Source organism: Salvelinus fontinalis, chromosome 38 (assembly GCF_029448725.1).
Source record: "Salvelinus fontinalis isolate EN_2023a chromosome 38, ASM2944872v1, whole genome shotgun sequence".
Lineage (NCBI taxonomy): Eukaryota > Metazoa > Chordata > Actinopteri > Salmoniformes > Salmonidae > Salvelinus > Salvelinus fontinalis.
The window spans coordinates 2743935-2768091 of NC_074702.1; the positions used below are offsets into that span (position 1 = coordinate 2743935).

The 24157-nt window shown below is 46.8% G+C and overlaps 2 protein-coding genes across 2 annotated transcripts; both read left to right on the forward strand.

Moving 5' to 3' along the window:
• Positions 1 to 1986: 1986 nt before the first annotated feature.
• On the forward strand, positions 1987 to 8080 carry LOC129837838 (adrenocorticotropic hormone receptor-like). Its single transcript, XM_055904300.1, has one exon. It carries the CDS (start codon positions 3661 to 3663, stop codon positions 4576 to 4578), a length of 918 nt encoding a protein of 305 aa, XP_055760275.1. The 5' UTR covers positions 1987 to 3660; the 3' UTR covers positions 4579 to 8080.
• Positions 8081 to 11150: 3070 nt separating this feature from the next.
• On the forward strand, positions 11151 to 15538 carry LOC129837438 (uncharacterized protein C18orf19 homolog B-like). The gene is made up of 5 exons (XM_055903591.1): positions 11151 to 11292; positions 11907 to 11941; positions 12087 to 12547; positions 13262 to 13373; positions 14300 to 15538. The coding sequence occupies exons 3-5, from the start codon at positions 12117 to 12119 to the stop codon at positions 14804 to 14806; spliced, it is 1050 nt and encodes a 349-aa protein (XP_055759566.1). The 5' UTR covers positions 11151 to 11292; positions 11907 to 11941; positions 12087 to 12116; the 3' UTR covers positions 14807 to 15538.
• The last annotated feature ends 8619 nt before the right edge of the window (positions 15539 to 24157 follow it).

A 24157-nucleotide genomic window follows, 5' to 3' on the forward strand; every position in this document is an offset into this window, starting at 1 on the left:
GCCTTGGTGCCCTGGCAGATGGCCTTGGTGCCTTGGCAGGTGGCCTTGGTGCCCTGACAGGTGGCCTTGGTGCCCTGGCAGGTGGCCTTGGTGCCCTGGCAGGTGGCCTTGGTGCCCTAGCAGATGGCCTTGGTGCCCTGGCAGATGGCCTTGGTACCTTGGCAGGTGGCCTTGGTGCCCTGACAGGTGGCCTTGGTGCCCTGGCAGGTGGCCTTGGTGCCCTAGCAGATGGCCTTGGTGCCTTGGCAGATGGCCTTGTTGCCCTGGCACATGGTTTCCCAGCCTCGGTCCTGGGTGCATGTTTAGTTGTTTTCCCTAGCTCTACACAGCTGATTCAAATCATCAAAGCTTGATGATGAGTTAGTGCCCTATCAGAGGCCTTAGGCCTATATATCACAATGTCAAGGCCTTAGGTCTATATATCACAATGGCAAGGCCTTAGGCCTATGTATCACAATGTCAAGGCCTATAGATCACAGTGTCAAGGCCTTAGGCCTATATATCACGGTGTCAAGGCCTTAGGCCTATATATCACGGTGTCAAGGCCTTAGGCCTATATATCACGGTGTCAAGGCCTTAGGCCTATATATCCCAATGTCAAGGCCTTAGGCCTATATATCCCAATGTCAAGGCCTTAGGCCTATATATCCCAATGTCAAGGCCTTAGGCCTATATATCCCAATGTCAAGGCCTTAGGCCTATATATCACAATGTCAAGGCCTTCGGCCTATATATCCCAATGTCAAGGCCTTAGGCCCATATATCCCGATGTCAAGGCCTTAGGCCCATATATCCCAATGTCAAGGCCTTAGGCCTATATATCACAATGTCAAGGCCTTAGGCCTATATATCCCAATGTCAAGGCCTTAGGCCTATATATCACAAGGCCTTAGGCCTATATATCCCAATGTCAAGGCCTTAGGCCTATATATCCCAATGTCAAGGCCTTAGGCCTATATATCACAAGGCCTTAGGCCTATTTATCCCAATGTCAAGGCCTTCGGCCTATATATCCCAATGTCAAGGCCTTAGGCCTATATATCACAATGTCAAGGTCTTAGGCCTATATATCCCAATGTCAAGGCCTTAGGCCTATATATCACAATGTCAAGGCCTTAGGCCTACATATCACAATGTCAAGGCCTTAGGCCTACATATCACAATGTCAAGGCCTTAGGCCTATATATCACAATGTCAAGGCCTTAGGCCTATATATCCCAATGTCAAGGCCTTAGGCCTATATATCACAAGGCCTTAGGCCTATATATCCCAATGTCAAGGCCTTAGGCCTATATATCCCAATGTCAAGGCCTTAGGCCTATATATCACAAGGCCTTAGGCCTATATATCCCAATGTCAAGGCCTTCGGCCTATATATCCCAATGTCAAGGCCTTAGGCCTATATATCACAATGTCAAGGTCTTAGGCCTATATATCCCAATGTCAAGGCCTTAGGCCTATATATCACAATGTCAAGGCCTTAGGCCTATATATCACAATGTCAAGGCCTTAGGCCTACATATCACAAGGCCTTAGGCCTACATATCACAAGGCCTTAGGCCTATATATCACAAGGCCTTAGGCCTATATATCACAAGGCCTTAAGCCTATATATCACAAGGCCAATATATCACAAGGCCTTAGGCCTATATATCACAAGGCCTTAGGCCTATCTATCACAAGGCCTTAGGCCTATCTATCACAAGGCCTTAGGCCTATCTATCACAAGGCCTTAGGCCTATCTATCACAAGGCCTTAGGCCTATCTATCACAAGGCCTTAGGCCTATCTATCACAAGGCCTTACGCCTATATATCACGATGTCAAGGCCTTAGGCCTATATATCACAATGTCAAGGCCTTAGGCCTACATATCACAAGGCCTTAGGCCTATAAATCACAAGGCCTTAGGCCTATATATCACAAGGCCTTAGGCCTATATATCACAAGGCCTTAGGCCTATATATCACAAGGCCTTAGGCCTATATATCACAAGGCCTTAGGCCTATATATCACAAGGCCTTAGGCCTATATATCACAAGGCCTTAGGCCTATCTATCACAAGGCCTTAGGCCTATATATCACAATGTCAAGGCCTTAGGCCTATATATCACAATGTCAAGGCCTTAGGCCTACATATCACAAGGCCTTAGGCCTACATATCACAAGGCCTTAGGCCTATCTATCACAAGGCCTTAGGCCTATCTATCACAATGCCTTAGGCCTATATATCACAATGTCAAAGCCTTAGGCCTATATATCACAATGTCAAGGCCTTAGGCCTACATATCACAAGGCCTTAGGCCTATATATCACAAGGCCTTAGGCCTATATATCACAAGGCCTTAGGCCTATATATCACAAGGCCTTAGGCCTATCTATCACAAGGCCTTAGGCCTATCTATCACAATGTCAAGGCCTTAGGCCTATATATCACAATGTCAAGGCCTTAGGCCTATATATCACAAGGCCTTAGGCCTATCTATCACAAGGCCTTAGGCCTATATATCACAATGTCAAGGCCTTAGGCCTATCTATCACAAGGCCTTAGGCCTACATATCACGATGTCAAGGCCTTAGGCCTATCTATCACAAGGCCTTAGGCCTACATATCACGATGTCAAGGCATATGAACTAACAGGTTATAGAGCAAATAATGCAATTGTCACAATACATAGGTTGTAATATGGTATTTTTGGGGGGTGGGAAGGCTTGGCTTCCCCACACGTGCACATACACTACATACACACACACATATAACAAACACACACGTGCACACACACACATACACACTATCACACTCATCACATGTTCAATTAAATGTGATGTAATTTCTTTCATGTTTTTGTTCTCTTTCCACAGGTGGGTGTCATCTCTAGAATCATCTCCTCTCCAGAATCATCTCCTCTCCAGAATCGTCTCCTCTCCAGAATCATTTCCTCTCTAGAATCATCTCCTCTCTAGAATCGTCTCCTCTCCAGAATCGTCTCCTCTCCAGAATCGTCTCCTCTCCAGAATCGTCTCCTCTCCAGAATCGTCTCCTCTCCAGAATCGTCTCCTCTCCAGAATCGTCTCCTCTCCAGAATCAACTCCTCTCTACAGTACCTGGTCTACTAAGGTGATCCATCACAACCAACCACCACCCAGCAGGTCCATGCAGTGTCATCACACTGAGGAGACAGTACAGCCAACTGTCTGAACCAAACCTCACTAGACATTTCAGCCAACTGTCTGAACCAAAGCTGAAACATTTCAGCTAACTGTCTGAACCAAAGCTGAAACATTTCAGCTAACTGTCTGAACCAAAGCTGAAACATTTCAGCTAACTGTCTGAACCAAAGCTGAAACATTTCAGCTAACTGTCTGAACCAAAGCTGAAACATTTCAGCTAACTGTCTGAACCAAAGCTGAAACATTTCAGCTAACTGTCTGAACCAAAGCTGAAACATTTCAGCTAACTGTCTGAACCAAAGCTGAATCATTTCAGCTAACTGTCTGAACCAAAGCTGAAACATTTCAGCTAACTGTCTGAACCAAAGCTGAAACATTTCAGCTAACTGTCTGAACCAAAGCTCTGACACTGCTCCTGATCTATTCTGAAACACCCTGTTCTGATCTGATCGACTGTGGACGTTGCTCTGACACTGTCTGTGGTCTCCATAATGAATGATGGCTCAGCTCTCCCCTCCAACCACACAGACTGTCAGGTGGTGAAGGTCCCCCACCTGGCGTTCTTCGTGTTGGGTATGGTGTCTCTCAGTGAGAACCTGTTGGTGGTGGCGGCCGTGGTGCGCAACAAGAACCTCCACTCCCCGATGTACATGTTTATCTGTAGCCTGGCCACGTTCAACACCATCTCCTCCCTCTCCAAGACCTGGGAGACCGTGATGATGGTGTTCAGCGACGTCGGACACCTGGACTCCCGAGGGGACTCCGTCCGGAGGGTGGACGACGTCATAGACGCACTGCTCTGCATGTCCTTTATCGGTTGTATCTGTAGCTTCCTGGCCATCGCCGTGGACCGCTACGTCACCATCTTCCACGCGCTGCGCTACCACAACATCATGACCATGAGGCGAGCCGCCGCCGCCCTGGCGGGGATCTGGGCGCTGTGCGGCGTCGCCGGGACGGTCATGGTGGCGTTCTGTGACGCCATGGTCATCAAGATCCTTTTCATCGTGCTCTTCCTCGTCTCGTTGCTCCTCATCCTCTTCCTCTACGTCCACATGTTCCTGCTGGCTCGGTCCCACGCCAGGAAGATTGCGGCGCTGCCTGGGAGTGCCATGCCGCACCGCAGCCTCCGGGGGGCGCTCACGCTCACCATGCTGTTCGGGGTGTTTGTGGTGTGCTGGGCGCCTTTCTTCCTCCATCTCCTCCTCCTCATGGTGTGTGTTGAGAACCCTTACTGTGAGTGCTACCGTTCTCTGTTCCAGCTGAATTTGGTTCTGCTGATGAGTCACGCCGTGATAGACCCAGCCATCTACGCCTTCCGCAGCGCAGAGCTACGACACACCTTCAGGAAGATGCTGCTCTGCTCAGACTCACCACTCTGCTACGAGGTCAAAGCTCTGTTCCACTGAGGGGCTTTGGCTGCACCACTCTGCTACGAGGTCAAAGCTCTGTTCCACTGAGGGGCTTTGGCTGCACCACTCTGCTACGAGGTCAAAGCTCTGTTCCACTGAGGGGCTTTGGCTGCACCACTCTGCTACGAGGTCAAAGCTCTGTTCCACTGAGGGGCTTTGGCTGCACCACTCTGCTACGAGGTCAAAGCTCTGTTCCACTGAGGGGCTTTGGCTGCACCACTCTGCTACGAGGTCAAAGCTCTGTTCCACTGAGGGGCTTTGGCTGCACCACTCTGCTACGAGGTCAAAGCTCTGTTCCACTGAGGGGCTTTGGCTGCACCACTCTGCTACGAGGTCAAAGCTCTGTTCCACTGAGGGGCTTTGGCTGCACCACTCTGCTACGAGGTCAAAGCTCTGTTCCACTGAGGGGCTTTGGCTGCACCACTCTGCTACGAGGTCAAAGCTCTGTTCCACTGAGGGGCTTTGGCTGCACCACTCTGCTACGAGGTCAAAGCTCTGTTCCACTGAGGGGCTTTGGCTGTACCACTCTGCTACGAGGTCAAAGCTCTGTTCCACTGAGGGGCTTTGGCTGCACCACTCTGCTACGAGGTCAAAGCTCTGTTCCACTGAGGGGCTTTGGCTGCACCACTCTGCTACGAGGTCAAAGCTCTGTTCCACTGAGGGGCTTTGGCTGCACCACTCTGCTACGAGGTCAAAGCTCTGTTCCACTGAGGGGCTTTGGCTGCACCACTCTGCTACGAGGTCAAAGCTCTGTTCCACTGAGGGGCTTTGGCTGCACCACTCTGCTACGAGGTCAAAGCTCTGTTCCACTGAGGGGCTTTGGCTGCACCACTCTGCTACGAGGTCAAAGCTCTGTTCCACTGAGGGGCTTTGGCTGCACCACTCTGCTACGAGGTCAAAGCTCTGTTCCACTGAGGGGCTTTGGCTGCACCACTCTGCTACGAGGTCAAAGCTCTGTTCCACTGAGGGGCTTTGGCTGCACCACTCTGCTACGAGGTCAATGCTCTGTTCCACTGAGGGGCTTTGGCTGTACCCTATTCCCTAGATAATGCACAACTTTCCACCTTGACCCCGTGGGCCTTGGTTAAAGGTAGGGCACTATATGGGGAATAGGGCCTTGGTTAAAGGTAGAGCACTATATGGGGAATAGGGCTTTGGTTAAAGGTAGAGCACTATATGGGGAATAGGGCCTTGGCTAAAGGTAGAGCACTGTATGGGGAATAGGGCCTTGGCTAAAGGTATGGCACTATATGGGGAATAGGGCCTTGGTTAAAGGTAGGGCACTATATGGGGAATAGGGCCTTGGTTAAAGGTAGGGCCCTATATGGGGAATAGGGCCTTGGTTAAAGGTAGTTCCCTATTAGGGGGATAGGGCCTTGGTTAAAGGTAGAGCACTATATGGGGAATAGGGCCTTGGTTAAAGGTAGGGCACTATATGGGGAATAGGGCCTTGGTTAAAGGTAGGGCCCTATATGGGGAATAGGGCCTTGGTTAAAGGTAGGACACTATATGGGGAATAGGGCCTTGGTTAAAGGTAGGGCACTATATGGGGAATAGGGCCTTGGTTAAAGGTAGGGCCCTATATGGGGAATAGGGCCTTGGTTAAAGGTAGTTCCCTATATGGGGAATAGGGCCTTGGTTAAAGGTAGGGCGCTATATGGGGAACAGGGCCTTGGTTAAAAGTAGGGCCCTATATGGGTTTTATTGACACCCTGCACTGTTTGTCTTTCATGTTGACATCTCAGCCATGCTGCTTGACAGCTTTCGGGTCTGTTACAACAATCAGATCCCAGCTCATCTCAGATATCAGAGTTGATTCAAACAAGAGACACCTGGGCATTTTCAGATGGATCACAAGTGCTTATATAAATAAATACATGTTAAACTTGGACAATAAGGCATTTTATTTACATGTGCAGAGAACATCGGTACTGAAGTCCACAGTACATACAGGAAACATTATATTCCATGGAGATCATCATGTCAACAATAATTTCCATAAAGTCCACAATTTGTAAATCACACTGTCTGTATGGGAACTGAGGATGATCTGTCAACCGTACATGTAAATCACACTGTCTGTATGGGAACTGAGGATGATCTGTCAACCGTACATGTAAATCACACTGTCTGTATGGGAACTGAGGATGATCTGTCAACCGTACATGTAAATCACACTGTCTGTATGGGAACTGAGGATGATCTGTCAACCGTACATTTAAATCACACTGTCTGTATGGGAACTGAGGATGATCTGTCAACCGTACATTTAAATCACACTGTCTGTATGGGAACTGAGGATGATCTGTCAACCGTACATGTAAATCACACTGTCTGTATGGGAACTGAGGATGATCTGTCAACCGTACATTTAAATCACACTGTCTGTATGGGAACTGAGGATGATCTGTCAACCGTACATTTAAATCACACTGTCTGTATGGGAACTGAGGATGATCTGTCAACCGTACATTTAAATCACACTGTCTGTATGGGAACTGAGGATGATCTGTCAACCGTACATTTAAATCACACTGTCTGTATGGGAACTGAGGATGATCTGTCAACCGTACATTTAAAACACACTGTCTGTATGGGAACTGAGGATGATCTGTCAACCGTACATTTAACTCACACTGTCTGTATGGGAACTGAGGATGATCTGTCAACCGTACATTTAACTCACACTGTCTGTATGGGAACTGAGGATGATCTGTCAACCGTACATTTAAATCACACTGTCTGTATGGGAACTGAGGATGATCTGTCAACCGTACATTTAAATCACACTGTCTGTATGGGAACTGAGGATGATCTGTCAACCGTACATTTAACTATATACAGAATAGATAACTACTGTATATTATACTTTACATTTAACTATATACAGAATAGATAACTACTGTATATTATACTGTACATTTAACTATATACAGAATAGATAACTACTGTATATTATACAGAATAGATAAGTACTGTATATTATACAGTATGTATAACGATATACAGAATAGATAACTACTGTATATTATACAGTATGTATAACGATATACAGAATAGATAACTACTGTATATTATACAGTATGTATAACTATATACAGAATAGATAACTACTGTATATTATACAGTATGTATAACTATATACAGAATAGATAACTACTGTATATTATACAGTATGTATAACTATATACAGAATAGATAACTACTGTATATTATACTGTATGTATAACTATATACAGACTAGATAACTACTGTATATTATACTGTATGTATAACTATATACAGAATAGATAACTACTGTATATTATACTGTATGTTTACTACAGTACATTCGGAAAGTATTCAGACCCCTTCCCTTTTGACACATTTTGTTACATTACAGCATTATTCTAAAATTGATTAAATTATTTTTTTCCTTATCAATCTACACACATTACCCCATAATGCAAAACAGGTTTTTTGAAATGTTTGCACATTTATAACAAATAAAAAAATAATTATCTGGTGTTTGGCCATTGTCTGGTGTTAAGCCATTGTCTGGTGTTAAGCCATTGTCTGGTGTTAAGCCATTGTCTGGTGTTTGACCAGTGTCTGGTGTTTGACCAGTGTCTGGTGTTTGACCAGTGTCTGGTGTTTGACCAGTGTCTGGTGTTAAGCCATTGTCTGGTGTTAAGCCATTGTCTGGTGTTTGACCATTGTCTGGTGTTTGGCCATTGTCTGGTGTTTGACCATTGTCTGGTGTTTGGCCATTGTCTGGTGTTTGACCATTGTCTGGTGTTTGGCCATTGTCTGGTGTTTGGCCATTGTCTGGTGTTTGACCATTGTCTGGTGTTTGGCCATTGTCTGGTGTTTGACCATTGTCTGGTGTTTGACCATTGTCAACCCTGTTACCCATAGATGGACAGGCCAGAAATGTTTTAACAATGTATTTTTTGGGGGGTGAAGCTTGCATTCAGTTGCCCCCTCCCTGTTGCACACAACAAACCTCCATTCCCCCTGTCACAAGGGGATGCATGACTGATTTAACATGAAACCATCAACCCTGAAAACCTGCTTTTTATTCAGGGAAGAACATGTGCTCTTTATAACAGAATATTAGGTGAAATACTTGACATTTTATTTTTACCAAGTTAAACTTCTCAAAAGCCACAAATCGCTGGAACAACCCATCAATATAAAAGTGGATCACTTATGATCATTCTGTTGCCACTGTCTATATTCTTTAACTGGTTGAGCTTCGCCACCCCAGCCCTGCCTCAGCCCTGCCCCAGCCCTACCTCAGCCCTGCCTCAGCCCTACCTCAGCCCTGCCCCAGCCCTGCCTCAGCCCTACCCCAGTCCTGCCCCAGCCCTGCCTCAGCCCTACCCCAGCCCTGCCTCAGCCCTACCCCAGCCCTACCCCCTTGTGGTTGGACGTGGTGAAGTTGGATTGGTTATTTATTAAGGACTTGTGGTAAAGTTGGATTGGTTATTTATTAAGGACTAGTGGTTGGACGTGGTAAAGTTGGTGTGTGGTTCTGCAACAGGGCAGACGTGATAAGCAGGTTGCAGGTAAAGGTGACAAGGATAAATCTATTAAACCAATACATCTCAAATAAGGAAAATAAGGAAATGACGTGACATCTCAACGTAATTAACTAAAATATACATGGAAAATAGGAAACAAACGACCTCTTAACTTGGAAGCAAACAACAAAGACTTACAAAACTATCGCTACACCACTGAGTATAACAGGGTATATCTGCAACTATAGCTACACATCTTCCTTTAGACTTGTCCTTTGTCTAATGGCTGGAAGGTCTCATCATACATAGTATTTAGTGGGTTACCTGTCTCTCTGCTGGACATAATACATTCCAATGGGATTTTCACTCGCCACAGCCAGAAGAGGACTGGCCACCCCTCATAGCCTGGTTCCTCTCTAGGTTTCTTCCTAGGTTCTGGCCTTTTCTAGGGAGTTTTTCCTAGCTACTGTGCTTCTACACCTGCATTGCTTGCTGTTGGGGGTTTTAGGCTGGGTTTCTGTACAGCACTTTGAGATATCAGCTGATGTAAGAAGGGCTATATAAATACATTTGATTTGATCTGACCTAAAGTGACGTGTACAGGGCAGGTTTCCTGTAATTTGTCTTAAAATTTACACAAAAAAATATATCATTATATGTCATTGCAATCTGTAAACTTCAGGGAACACCTATATATATATATATATTACTCTTTAGAGTTTTTACGTGTAAACTATTGGAACTAGCCACAAAAACATTTACAAAAGCAGTAATTTGGCACTCGATTTCACCATTTTCTACTAAACGTTTAAAGGATATGTATATATGGCATTTTGGGGCCATTTGATATTTTTTTTTTACTAGACCCCCTCAAACATTTTAAGTCATCATTGGGCTGTATGTACCAATTATGTGTGGAGATATGGCCAAGTAAATCTAGTCCAATATGACTCCCTGCAGCTGAAATGGCCGCCATATTGGAAATGGCCGCCATATTGGAAATGGCCGCCATATTGGAAATGGCCGCCATATTGGAAATGGCCGCCATATTGGAAATGGCCGCCATATTGGAAATTGCCGCCATATTGGAAATGGCCGCCATGGGGGTAATGGACTAAATCTGTGATGGCACTACAGCCAAAAAATACTTCCTTTAGACATGCCCTAAGCTGTGTGTGAAATGTGGTGGCTCTATCAGAAAGTCCACAATTCTTTTCCGTAGCTGCTAGACCATGGTCAAAATGACCTCAAAATGACCCCCGTAAGGTCTTCCCAGACAGCACACATACATCTCGCCGACGTCGGCTCGATGCATACATTATACATTGGGCTGATGTAGTATGGAGAGCTTTGGCAAGATGACGTCACCATGTTTGCCCTTCAGCCGCTGTTTGGTCGACGCACGTCAAAATACTGGCAAAAATAATAAAAAATCAATATGCTTTACATTCAGCAGACACCACTTACATTAGTGACTGCATACATGTATGTACTTTTTATTTGTTCATACTTCACCCCCGTGGGAATCAAACCCACAACCCTGGTATTACAAGCACCATGAGCTACCACCTGAGATACAGGGCACTATACCTAGACTATAAGTGATTTTGTTTGTGGGTAAAATCAAGAGAGACAATTCAAGTTAATGTCAAGTTTATTAGGCTTTTGCTATACCATCAAGTTGTTAAAAGATCTGCAGCACAGAGACGAGAGGAACAAGGAACAGAGAAACATCACATTGAATGTAAGAGAGAATGTGCAGTTAGTTCCATAAAGACGGATTTAAGGTTTTATTACAGACTAAGTGCAGTGAATATGTGATGACTATATTTACAAAATAAAAAGGTAAGATTTGATTGTTAGTGTACCAAGTTTGATACTTGCAACATAAAGTGGAACGATCTTTGGGTATATTGGTTGTTATCCGCTGGACTAGAGGTTTGTATCTCTTTCATATAAATGGAAATCCTGAACGAAAGGTTTTAGGCATTTCGGGAAGTGCTGTTTTTACGCAGTTTACAGACACCAAATCTCGTGACAAATGAACTCGGAATCCCATGATGCATTGCGCGGCCCGAGGACACGCGGATCCCCTCTATCTCTGCTGTAAGGTCTTCTACTGACAGGACGGTCATTCTATGTACTTATGGCTCATACAACTACAGAAAACACTTTTGACTGGATCAAACACCTCTTGAATTTCAATGTATGTATTCCGTTACGTGTGAGCTTTGTCACGTAGTTTTACAACTTCCCGAGAAATATAAACAACTACTTTGCCAAGTGTCGGCTAGCTAACTTAGCTAGCAAGCAAAAACAACCCGAGTTGGCTTTCTGTCAGAATCAGGCATTAGCCAGACAACTAACGTTAGCTAAGCATATCTAAAACTGGCCCGCGTTTACACTGGGTTGTTCTGGAAGCTTTATAAGTGAAGGAAGTTTGCCGTCCTCCAGACTCCCCCCCCCAATGTCAACCACACAGAAGCCACTGCGTATGTGACAGCTAGCTAGCTCTAGAAAGATAACTTTAGATGTTTTGCAAGTTCTGTAGCTAACCTTTGCACATGTAACTTGGCTAGATAGCCACTTAGCTAGCTGACTAGCTACTTACTATAGTTGGCTTGCTAGCAATTATTTATTTTTTTGCCTTGTTAGCTATATATCCGACCATGGCTGTGTGTAGCTAGTAAACGTAGTTTAAACCAGACCTTTGGTTGTTTTGCTGAGAATCATCCACAGTAGTGGCCACTGGATTAGTCTGTTGTGGCTAACTTCTGTGCTTAGATTGTGTTTATCATATTTCTATTTGGACGTTTTCAGGTGCTGGATTAATGGTTGTCCTACTCTAGTTGGAGGTATGTTTTGGTATTATGTCTTATCAGATACGTTTTTTCACTCTGATTATAACGTTTCCTAACTTAATATATACTTATCAACATAAATGATTACTCCTCTTGTAATTGATAGTCATTTGTAAACTCTGATGTGTGCTCTCTGCAGGCTCTGGTCAAACGTCTCAGGGAGGAGGAGATGCATCGTGTTCTGTCCCAGGGTGCATTGCGGCAGATGGCCTACGTGCGGTCCGTGGTCGTGGGCCTGTCGGTGTGTGAGGCTCGCCTGGCCGTGTCGGTGTGTATTGTAGGCCGCCTGCCCACCGGGCCCGGCCAGCGCTGGGTCAGTACCTCAGCCTTTAACAGGGCAGTGGAACGGCCCAAGCTCCAACCGGAGGACCAGGACCCACTCGGCCTGGCTGGAACAGAGCCCGTCTACGGGGCAGAGTCCTCCAAGCTGCCTGTGGAGGCCCCGCCGGAGGCCCCAGAGATAGACCCTCTGCAGGACAAGTCCATTGGTCTGGTCCAGAGATTCAAGAAGACCTTTAAGCAGTACGGGAAGGTGATGATACCTGTCCATCTCCTGACCTCCAGCGTCTGGTTCGGGACCTTCTACTACGCTGCTATGCAGTGAGTCACCTGTCTGGTCTAATCTCCCTGGGGATTCCATTATATGTGGGGCTAGGACAGTCAATTAGTCTGACATAATGTGGGGCTAGGACAGTCAATTAGTCTGACATAATGTGGGGCTAGGACAGTCAATTAGTCTGACATGATGTGGGGCTAGGACAGTCAATTAGTCTGACATAATGTGGGGCTAGGACAGTCAATTAGTCTGACATGATGTGGGGCTAGGACAGTCAATTAGTCTGACATAATGTGGGGCTAGGACAGTCAATTAGTCTGACATAATGTGGGGCTAGGACAGTCAATTAGTCTGACATAATGTGGGGCTAGGACAGTCAATTAGTCTGACATAATGTGGGGCTAGGACAGTCAATTAGTCTGACATGATGTGGGGCTAGGACAGTCAATTAGTCTGACATGATGTGGGGCTAGGACAGTCAATTAGTCTGACATAATGTGGGGCTAGGACAGTCAATTAGTCTGACATAATGTGGGGCTAGGACAGTCAATTAGTCTGACATAATGTGGGGCTAGGACAGTCAATTAGTCTGACATAATGTGGGGCTAGGACAGTCAATTAGTCTGACATAATGTGGGGCGATGACAGTCAATTAGTCTGACAATGTGGGGCTAGGACCTAATAAACTGGCCACTTATTGTTTCATGTGAAGGCGCAGTATCTGGCATTAGTTAATAACCTCACTGTGTATTTCACAGGGGGGTGAATGTGGTGCCTTTTCTGGAGTTTATTGGTTTACCAGAGAAGATTGTTGGTCTGCTGAATCACTCTTCTGGCGGCTACGCCCTCACTGCCTACGCCATGTACAAGGTAAGATAACTCACTGCCTACGCCTTGTACGAGGTAAGATAACTCATTGCCTACGTCATGTACGAGGTAAGATAACTCACTGCCTACGCCATGTACGAGGTAAGAGTACCCACGGACTACGCCATGTACAAGGTAAGAGTACCCACGGACTACGCCATGTACAAGGTAAGAGTACCCACGGACTACGCCATGTACAAGGTAAGAGTACCCACGGACTACGCCATGTACAAGGTAAGAGTACCCACGGACTACGACTTGTACAAGGTAAGAGTACCCACGGACTACGACTTGTACAAGGTAAGAGTACCCACGGACTATGACAAGGTAAGAGTACCCACGGACTATGACTTGTACCAAGGTAAGAGTACCCACGGACTACGACTTGTACAAGGTAAGAGTACCCACGGACTACGACTTGTACAAGGTAAGAGTACCCACGGACTATGACAAGGTAAGAGTACCCACGGACTATGACTTGTACCAAGGTAAGAGTACCCACGGACTATGACTTGTACCAAGGTAAGAGTACCCACGGACTATGACTTGTACCAAGGTAAGAGTACCCACGGACTATGACAAGGTAAGAGTACCCACGGACTATGACTTGTACCAAGGTAAGAGTACCCACGGACTATGACTTGTACCAAGGTAAGAGTACCCACGGACTATGACTTGTACCAAGGTAAGAGTACCCACGGACTATGACAAGGTAAGAGTACCCACGGACTATGACTTGTACCAAGGTAAGAGTACCCACGGACTATGACAAGGTAAGAGTACTCACGGACTATCACTTGTACAAGGTAAGAGGACTTGTACATACGACGCCCTGTTCAGGGTGAGCAGAAATACTCAGATTGCAACATCAGCTTCAATTCACTTGTTCTACTGAACTTAATGGCTTTCTTTGTCCTGATTCCCTTCAGATTGCAACACCTGCCAGATACACGGTGACTCTGGGTGGGACGTCCTTCTCAGTGCAGTACCTCCGTAAACACGGCTACTTCTCTACCCCGCCGCCCGTCAAAGACTACCTGCAGGACCGGATGGAAGAGACCAGGGAGAAACTCACAGAGAAAATGGAGGAGACTAAGGAACTGTTCTCTGAAAAAATGGAGGAAACCAAAGAACTACTCTCGGGGAAAATGGAAGATACGAAAGAACGATTGTCTGGTATTTCCGAAAAGATGGAGGAGACGAAAGAACGTTTCTCTGGAAAGATGGAGGAGACGAAAGAACGTTTCTCTGGAAAGATGGAGGAGACGAAAGAACGTTTCTCTGGAAAGATGGAGGAGACGAAAGAACGTTTCTCTGGAAAGATGGAGGAGACGAAAGAACGTTTCTCTGGAAAGATCGGGGAAACGAAAGACATGCTCTCTGATAAACTACAGGAAACCAAAGACAAAGTGTCTTACCGAAAGAAGCTAGATTAGTCTTGTTTACAAGTGGTTGTGAATAAACACACGTTTGGTGTCTTCAATGTGGTTGGGGTCAAAGACAGAATTAAGGCCATGTATTATGAACCTGTTGAGAGACGAATGAGTCCCAGACGCTGTCCTTCTGCCATCCTGACTGCCCCAGCTAGTACCATTTATACCTGCTACAAGGAGGAGGCGTTTCTCAGTTCTATTAGAATACACTGAGGATCATTATGATTTCTGGGTATGAAACAATAAACTTCTTGTTTAATTCAACATCGTCCATCAAAGCCTCATTGAGGCTGTAACTGCTTGTTTGTCTTTCAATCACGTTTTCTAATGTCTTTTTTTTTATCCAATACCCAAAGTTTAATATATTGTGTATTATTTTTGTGTTCCTAATGTCTAATCAACTGAGAATTGTGCCTATAATAGGAAGTGTGATTAGAGAAGTCGGGTTGATTGGTTCCTTAAAGGGATTCTTCTGGATGTTGGCAATGAGGCCCTTTTATCTACTTTCACAGAGTCAGATGAACTCATGGCCAAAATCCAGAAGTATCCTTTTAAGTTGCTCCGTGGATATTACAGAAATATAAAGCCAAAATGCAATAAAATGAAACCCCCCAGTCTGAACAGAGGGGTGTTGGGTACTGTAGTACCAGTTATTGGACTGTTAGTGTCATTTAAAATCATGTCTGGTATGATCGCAATTTACAATAAAGCAGAATATTAAAGCTTCTAAACATCGTTCAGGTTCCTGTGTTCTGAGTACGTAACTATGGAACGGTTCACTACAAAATCGTGTATGGAATTGAAAGCCCAACAACTGATTACCAGCAGCCTTGATAAAGGCTAAAGCTGTCGCTTTCAAGGAGAGAGACACTAATCCCAGACGCTTATTAGAAATCCTGCTACGACCTCCAACGAGCCATCAAACAATACAGGACGAAGATCGAATTATGCTCTGACGCTCGTCGGATGTGGCAGGGCTTACAAACTATCACAGATTACAGAGGGAAACAGAGCTGCGAGCTGCCCAGTGACGCGAGCCTACCATACGAGCTAAATCCGCATCGAGGAAAGCAACACTGAACCATACATGAGAGCACCAGCTGTTCCGAACGACTGTGTGATCTTGCTCACCATAGCCAATGTGAGTAAGACCTTGGAACAGGTTAACATTCACAAGGCCGCGCTAACATCTGGGCAAGTGTCTTCACTGACATTTTCGACCTCTCCCTGACCCAGTCTGTAATACATACGTTTCAAGCAGACCACCATAGTACCTGTGCCCAAGAACGCCAAGGTAACCTGTCTAAATGACTTTCGCCCTGTAGCACTCACATCTGTAGCCATAAAATGCTCTGAAAGGCTGGTCATGGCTCACATCCACACCATCAGCCCAGACACCCCGGACGCAATCCAATTTGCATACCGCCCCAAACAGATCCACATAGGATGCAGTCTATTGCTGTCCACACGGCCCTTTTCCAGCTGGACAAGAGGAACCCCTACGAGAGAATGCTGTTCATCGACAACAGCTCAGCGTTCAACACCATAGTGCCCTCCAAGCTCATTACTAAGCTCAGGACCCTGGGACTAAACACCTCCTCTCTGCAGCTGGACTTCCTGACAGACCGCCCTCAGGTGGTGAGGGCGGGGGTACAAACACATCCGTCACGCTGACCCTCGACACGGGGGTGTGTGCTTAGTCCCCTCCTGTACTCCCTGTTCACCCTTGACTGCGTGGCCGCGCACAACTCCAACATCATTATTACGTTTGCAGACGACACGACGGTGGTTGGCCTGATCACCGACAACGAGGAGACAGCCTATAGGGAGGAGGTCAGAGACCTGACAACGAGGAGACAGCCTATAGGGAGGAGGTCAGAGACCTGACAACGATGAGACGGCCTATAGGGAGGAGGTCAGAGACCTGACAACGATGAGACGGCCTATAGGGAGGAGGTCAGAGACCTGACAACGATGAGACAGCCTATAGGGAGGAGGTCAGAGACCTGACAACGATGAGACAGCCTATAGGGAGGAGGTCAGAGACCTGACAACGATGAGACAGCCTATAGGGAGGAGGTCAGAGACCTGACAACGATGAGACAGCCTATAGGGAGGAGGTCAGAGACCTGACAACGATGAGACAGCCTATAGGGAGGAGGTCAGAGACCTGACAACGATGAGACAGCCTATAGGGAGGAGGTCAGAGACCTGACAACGATGAGACAGCCTATAGGGAGGAGGTCAGAGACCTGACAACGATGAGACAGCCTATAGGGAGGAGGTCAGAGACCTGACAACGAGGAGACAGCCTATAGGGAGGAGGTCAGAGACCTGACAACGATGAGACAGCCTATAGGGAGGAGGTCAGAGACCTGACAACGATGAGACAGCCTATAGGGAGGAGGTCAGAGACAACGATGAGACAGCTTATAGGGAGGAGGTCAGAGACCTGGCAACGATGAGACAGCCTATAGGGAGGAGGTCAGAGACCTGGCAGTGTGGTGCCAGGACAACAACCTCTTCCTCGACGTCAGCAAGACAAAGAAGCTGACTGTGGACTACAGGAAATGGAAGGCCAAGTCCGCCCCCATCCACATCGACAGGGCTGTAGTAGAGCGGGTCGAGAGCTTCAAGTGTATATAGCCATGTTATTACCTGGTACCCCTGCACATTGACTCAGTACTGGTACCCAGTGTATATAGCCATGTTATTACCTGGTACCCCTGCACATTGACTCAGTACTGGTACCCAGTGTATATAGCCATGTTATTACCTCGTACCCCTGCACATAGACTCAGTACTGGCACCCAGTGTATATAGACTCAGTACTGGTACCCAGTGTATATAGACTCAGTACTGGTACCCCCTGTATATAGCCATGTTATTACCTGGTACCCCTGCACATTGACTCAGTACTGGTACCCAGTGTATATAGCCAAGTTATTACCTCGTACCCCTGCACATTGACTCAGTACTGGTACCCAGTGTATATTGACTCAGTACTGGTACCCCCTGTATATAGCCATGTTATTACCTGGTACCCCTGCACATTGACTCAGTACTGGTACCCAGTGTATATAGCCAAGTTATTACCTCATACCCCTGCACATTGACTCAGTACTGGTACCCAGTGTATATAGCCAAGTTATTACCTCGTACCCCTGCACATTGACTCAGTACTGGTACCCCTGCACATTGACTCAGTACTGGTACCCAGTGTATATAGACTCAGTACTGGTACCCAGTGTATATAGACTCAGTACTGGTACCCAGTGTATATAGCCAAGTTATTACCTCGTACCCCTGCACATTGACTCAGTACTGGTACCCCCTGCACATTGACTCAGTACTGGTACCCCCTGTATATAGACTCAGTACTGGTACCCAGTGTATATAGCCAAGTTAGTACCTCGTACCCCTGCACATTGACTCAGTACTGGTACCCCTGCACATTGACTCAGTACTGGTACCCCCTGTATATAGACTCAGTACTGGTACCCAGTGTATATAGCCAAGTTATTACCTCGTACCCCTGCACATTGACTCAGTACTGGTACCCAGTGTATATAGCCAAGTTATTACCTCGTACCCCTGCACATTGACTCAGTACTGGTACCCCTGCACATTGACTCAGTACTGGTACCCCTGCACATTGACTCAGTACTGGTACCCCTGCACATTGACTCAGTACTGGTACCCCTGCACATTGACTCAGTACTGGTACCCAGTGTATATAGCCATGTTATTACCTGGTACCCCTGCACATTGACTCAATACTGGTACCCAGTGTATATTGACTCAGTACTGGTACCCCCTGTATATAGCCATGTTATTACCTGGTACCCCTGCACATTGACTCAGTACTGGTACTGTGCGGTAGTGGGACCGATAGATACTAGGCTGGGTTCTACAGGGTAGTTGGTTACTGTGTGGTAGTGGGACTGATAGATACTAGGCTGGGTTCTACAGGGTAGCTGGTTACTGTGTGGTAGTGGGACTGATAGATACTAGGCTGGTTACTGTGTGGTAGTGGGACTGATAGATACTAGGCTGGGTTCTACAGGGTAGTTGGTTACTGTGTGGTAGTGGGACTGATAGATACTAGGCTGGGTTCTACAGGGTAGTTGGTTACTATGTGGTAGTGGGACTGATAGATACAAGGCTGGGTTCTACAGGGTAGTTGGTTACTGTGTGGTAGTGGGACTGATAGATACTAGGCTGGGTTCTACAGGGTAGCTGGTTACTGTGTGGTAGTGGGACTGATAGATACTAGGCTGGTTACTGTGTGGTAGTGGGACTGATAGATACAAGGCTGGGTTCTACAGGGTAGTTGGTTACTGTGTGGTAGTGGGACTAATAGATACTAGGCTGGGTTCTACAGGGTAGCTGGTTACTGTGTGGTAGTGGGACTGATAGATACTAGGCTGGGTTCTACAGGGTAGCTGGTTACTGTGTGGTAGTGGGACTGATAGATACTAGGCTGGGTTCTACAGGGTAGTTGGTTACTGTGTGGTAGTGGGACTGATAGATACTAGGCTGGGTTCTACAGGGTAGCTGGTTACTGTGTGGTAGTGGGACTAATAGATACTAGGCTGGTTACTGTGTGGTAGTGGGACTGATAGATACTAGGCTGGGTTCTACAGAGTAGTTGGTTACTGTGTGGTAGTGGGACTGATAGATACTAGGCTGGGTTCTACAGGGTAGTTGGTTACTGTGTGGTAGTGGGACTGATAGATACTAGGCTGGGTTCTACAGGGTAGTTGGTTACTGTGTGGTAGTGGGACTAATAGATGCTAGGCTGGGTTCTACAGGGTAGTTGGTTGCTGTGTGGTAGTGGGACTAATAGATACTAGGCTGGGTTCTACAGTGTAGTTGGTTACTGTGTGGTTGTGGGACTGATAGATACTAGGCTGGGTTCTACAGGGTAGCTGGTTACTGTGTGGTAGTGGGACTGATAGATACTAGGCTGGGTTCTACAGGGTAGTTGGTTACTGTGTGGTAGTGGGACTGATAGATACTAGGCTGGGTTCTACAGGGTAGTTGGTTACTGTGTGGTAGTGGGACTGATAGATACTAGGCTGGGTTCTACAGGGTAGTTGGTTACTGTGTGGTAGTGGGACTGATAGATACTAGGCTGGTTACTGTGTGGTAGTGGGACTGATAGATACTAGGCTGGTTACTGTGTGGTAGTGGGACTGATAGATACTAGGCTGGTTACTGTGTGGTAGTGGGAGTGATAGATACTAGGCTGGTTACTGTGTGGTAGTGGGACTGATAGATACTAGGCTGGGTTCTACAGGGTAGTTGGTTGCTGTGTGGTAGTGGGACTGATAGATACTAGGCTGGGTTCTACAGGGTAGTTGGTTACTGTGTGGTAGTGGGACTGATAGATACTAGGCTGGGTTCTACAGGGTAGTTGGTTACTGTGTGGTAGTGGGACTGATAGATACTAGGCTGGGTTCTACAGGGTAGTTGGTTACTGTGTGGTAGTGGGACTGATAGATACTAGGCTGGGTTCTACAGGGTAGTTGGTTACTGTGTGGTAGTGGGACTGATAGATACTAGGCTGGGTTCTACAGGGTAGCTGGTTACTGTGTGGTAGTGGGACTGATAGATACTAGGCTGGGTTCTACAGGGTAGTTGGTTACTGTGTGGTAGTGGGACTGATAGATACTAGGCTGGGTTCTACAGGGTAGTTGGTTACTGTGTGGTAGTGGGACTGATAGATACTAGGCTGGGTTCTACAGGGTAGTTGGTTACTGTGTGGTAGTGGGACTGATAGATACCAGGCTGGGTTCTACAGGGTAGCTGGTTACTGTGTGGTAGTGGGACTGATAGATACCAGGCTGGGTTCTACAGGGTAGCTGGTTACTGTGTGGTAGTGGGACTGATAGATACTAGGCTGGGTTCTACAGGGTAGTTGGTTACTGTGTGGTAGTGGGACTGATTGATACTAGGCTGGGTTCTACAGGGTAGCTGGTTACTGTGTGGTAGTGGGACTGATAGATACTAGGCTGGGTTCTACAGGGTAGCTGGTTACTGTGTGGTAGTGGGACTGGTAGATACTAGGCTGGGTTCTACAGGGTAGTTGGTTACTGTGTGGTAGTGGGACTGATAGATACTAGGCTGGGTTCTACAGGGTAGTTGGTTACTGTGTGGTAGTGGGACTGATAGATACTAGGCTGGGTTCTACAGGGTAGCTGGTTACTGTGTGGTAGTGGGACTGATAGATACCAGGCTGGGTTCTACAGGGTAGCTGGTTACTGTGTGGTAGTGGGACTGATAGATACTAGGCTGGGTTCTACAGGGTAGTTGGTTACTGTGTGGTAGTGGGACTGATAGATACTAGGCTGGGTTCTACAGGGCAGCTGGTTACTGTGTGGTAGTGGGACGGATAGATACTAGGCTGGGTTCTACAGGGTAGCTGGTTACTGTGTGGTAGTGGGACTGATAGACACTAGGCTGGGTTCTACAGGGTAGCTGGTTACTGTGTGGTAGTGGGACTGATAGATACTAGGCTGGGTTCTACAGGGTAGTTGGTTACTGTGTGGTAGTGGGACTGATAGATACTAGGCTGGGTTCTACAGGGTAGTTGGTTACTGTGTGGTAGTGGGACTGATAGATACTGGGTTCTACAGGGTAGTTGGTTACTGTGTGGTAGTGGGACTGATAGATACTAGGCTGGGTTCTACAGGGTAGTTGGTTACTGTGTGGTAGTGGGACTGATATATACTAGGCTGGGTTCTACAGGGTAGTTGGTTACTGTGTGGTAGTGGGACTGATAGATAGTAGGCTGGGTTCTACAGGGTAGTTGGTTACTGTGTGGTAGTGGGACTGATATATACTAGGCTGGGTTCTACAGGGTAGTTGGTTACTGTGTGGTAGTGGGACTGATATATACTAGGCTGGGTTCTACAGGGTAGTTGGTTACTGTGTGGTAGTGGGACTGATAGATACTAGGCTGGGTTCTACAGGGTAGTTCGTTACTGTGTGGTAGTGGGACTGATAGATACTAGGCTGGGTTCTACAGGGTAGTTGGTTACTGTGTGGTAGTGGGACTGATAGATACTAGGCTGGGTTCTACAGGGTAGTTGGTTACTGTGTGGTAGTGGGAGTGATAGATACTAGGCTGAGTTCTACAGGGTAGCTGGTTACTGTGTGGTAGTGGGACTGATAGATACTAGGCTGGGTTCTACAGGGTAGTTGGTTACTGTGTGGTAGTGGGACTGATAGATACTAGGCTGGGTTCTACAGGGTAGTTGGTTACTGTGTGGTAGTGGGACTGATAGATACTAGGCTGGGTTCTACAGGGTAGCTGGTTACTGTGTGGTAGTGGGACTGATAGATACTAGGCTGGGTTCTACAGGGTAGCTGGTTACTGTGTGGTAGTGGGAATGATAGATACTAGGCTGGGTTCTACAGGGTAGCTGGTTACTGTGTGGTAGTGGGACTGATAGATACTAGGCTGGGTTCTACAGGGTAGTTGGTTACTGTGTGGTAGTGGGACTGATAGATACTAGGCTGGGTTCTACAGGGTAGCTGGTTACTGTGTGGTAGTGGGACTGATAGATACTAGGCTGGGTTCTACAGGGTAGCTGGTTACTGTGTGGTAGTGGGACTGATAGATACTAGGCTGGGTTCTACAGGGTAGTTGGTTACTGTGTGGTAGTGGGACTGATAGATACTAGGCTGGGTTCTACAGGGTAGTTGGTTACTGTGTGGTAGTGGGACTGATAGATACTAGGCTGGTTACTGTGTGGTAGTGGGACTGATAGATACTAGGCTGGGTTCTACAGGGTAGTTGGTTACTGTGTGGTAGTGGGACTGATAGATACTAGGCTGGGTCCTACAGGGTAGTTGGTTACTGTGTGGTAGTGGGACTGATAGATACTAGGCTGGGTTCTACAGGGTAGTTGGTTACTGTGTGGAATTGGGACTGATAGATACTAGGCTGGGTTCTACAGGGTAGTTGGTTACTGTGTGGTAGTGGGACTGATAGATACTAGGCTGGGTTCTACAGGGTAGTTGGTTACTGTGTGGTAGTGGGACTGATAGATACTAGGCTGGGTTCTACAGGGTAGTTGGTTACTGTGTGGTAGTGGGACTGATAGATACTAGGCTGGGTTCTACAGGGTAGTTGGTTACTGTGTGGTAGTGGAACTGATAGTTACTAGGCTGGGTTCTACAGGGTAGTTGGTTACTGTGTGGTAGTGGGACTGATAGATACTAGGCTGGGTTCTACAGGGTAGTTGGTTACTGTGTGGTAGTGGGACTGATAGATACTAGGCTGGGTCCTACAGGGTAGCTGGTTACTGTGTGGTAGTGGGACTGATAGATACTAGGCTGGGTTCTACAGGGTAGTTGGTTACTGTGTGGTAGTGGGACTGATAGATACTAGGCTGGGTTCTACAGGGTAGTTGGTTACTGTGTGGTAGTGGGACTGATAGATACTAGGCTGGGTTCTACAGGGTAGTTGGTTACTGTGTGGTAGTGGGACTGATAGATACTAGGCTGGGTTCTACAGGGTAGCTGGTTACTGTGTGGTAGTGGGACTGATAGATACTAGGCTGGGTTCTACAGGGTATTTGGTTACTGTGTGGTAGTGGGACTGATAGATACTAGGCTGGGTTCTACAGGGTAGCTGGTTACTGTGTGGTAGTGGGACTGATAGATACTAGGCTGGGTTCTACAGGGTAGCTGGTTACTGTGTGGTAGTGGGACTGATAGATACTAGGCTGGGTTCTACAGGGTAGTTGGTTACTGTGTGGTAGTGGGACTGATAGATACTAGGCTGGGTTCTACAGGGTAGCTGGTTACTGTGTGGTAGTGGGACTGATAGATGCTAGGCTGGGTTCTACAGGGTAGTTGGTTACTGTGTGGTAGTGGGACTGATAGATACTAGGCTGGGTTCTACAGGGTAGTTGGTTACTGTGTGGTAGTGGGACTGATAGATACTAGGCTGGGTTCTACAGGGTAGTTGGTTACTGTGTGGTAGTGGGACTGATAGATACTAGGCTGGTTACTGTGTGGTAGTGGGACTGATAGATACTAGGCTGGGTTCTACAGGGTAGTTGGTTACTGTGTGGTAGTGGGACTGATATATACTAGGCTGGGTTCTACAGGGTAGTTGGTTACTGTGTGGTAGTGGGACTGATAGATACTAGGCTGGGGTCTACAGGGTAGCTGGTTACTGTGTGGTAGTGGGACTGATAGATACTAGGCTGGGTTCTACAGGGTAGTTGGTTACTGTGTGGTAGTGGGACTGATAGATACTAGGCTGGGTTCTACAGGGTAGTTGGTTACTGTGTGGTAGTGGGACTGATATATACTAGGCTGGGTTCTACAGGGTAG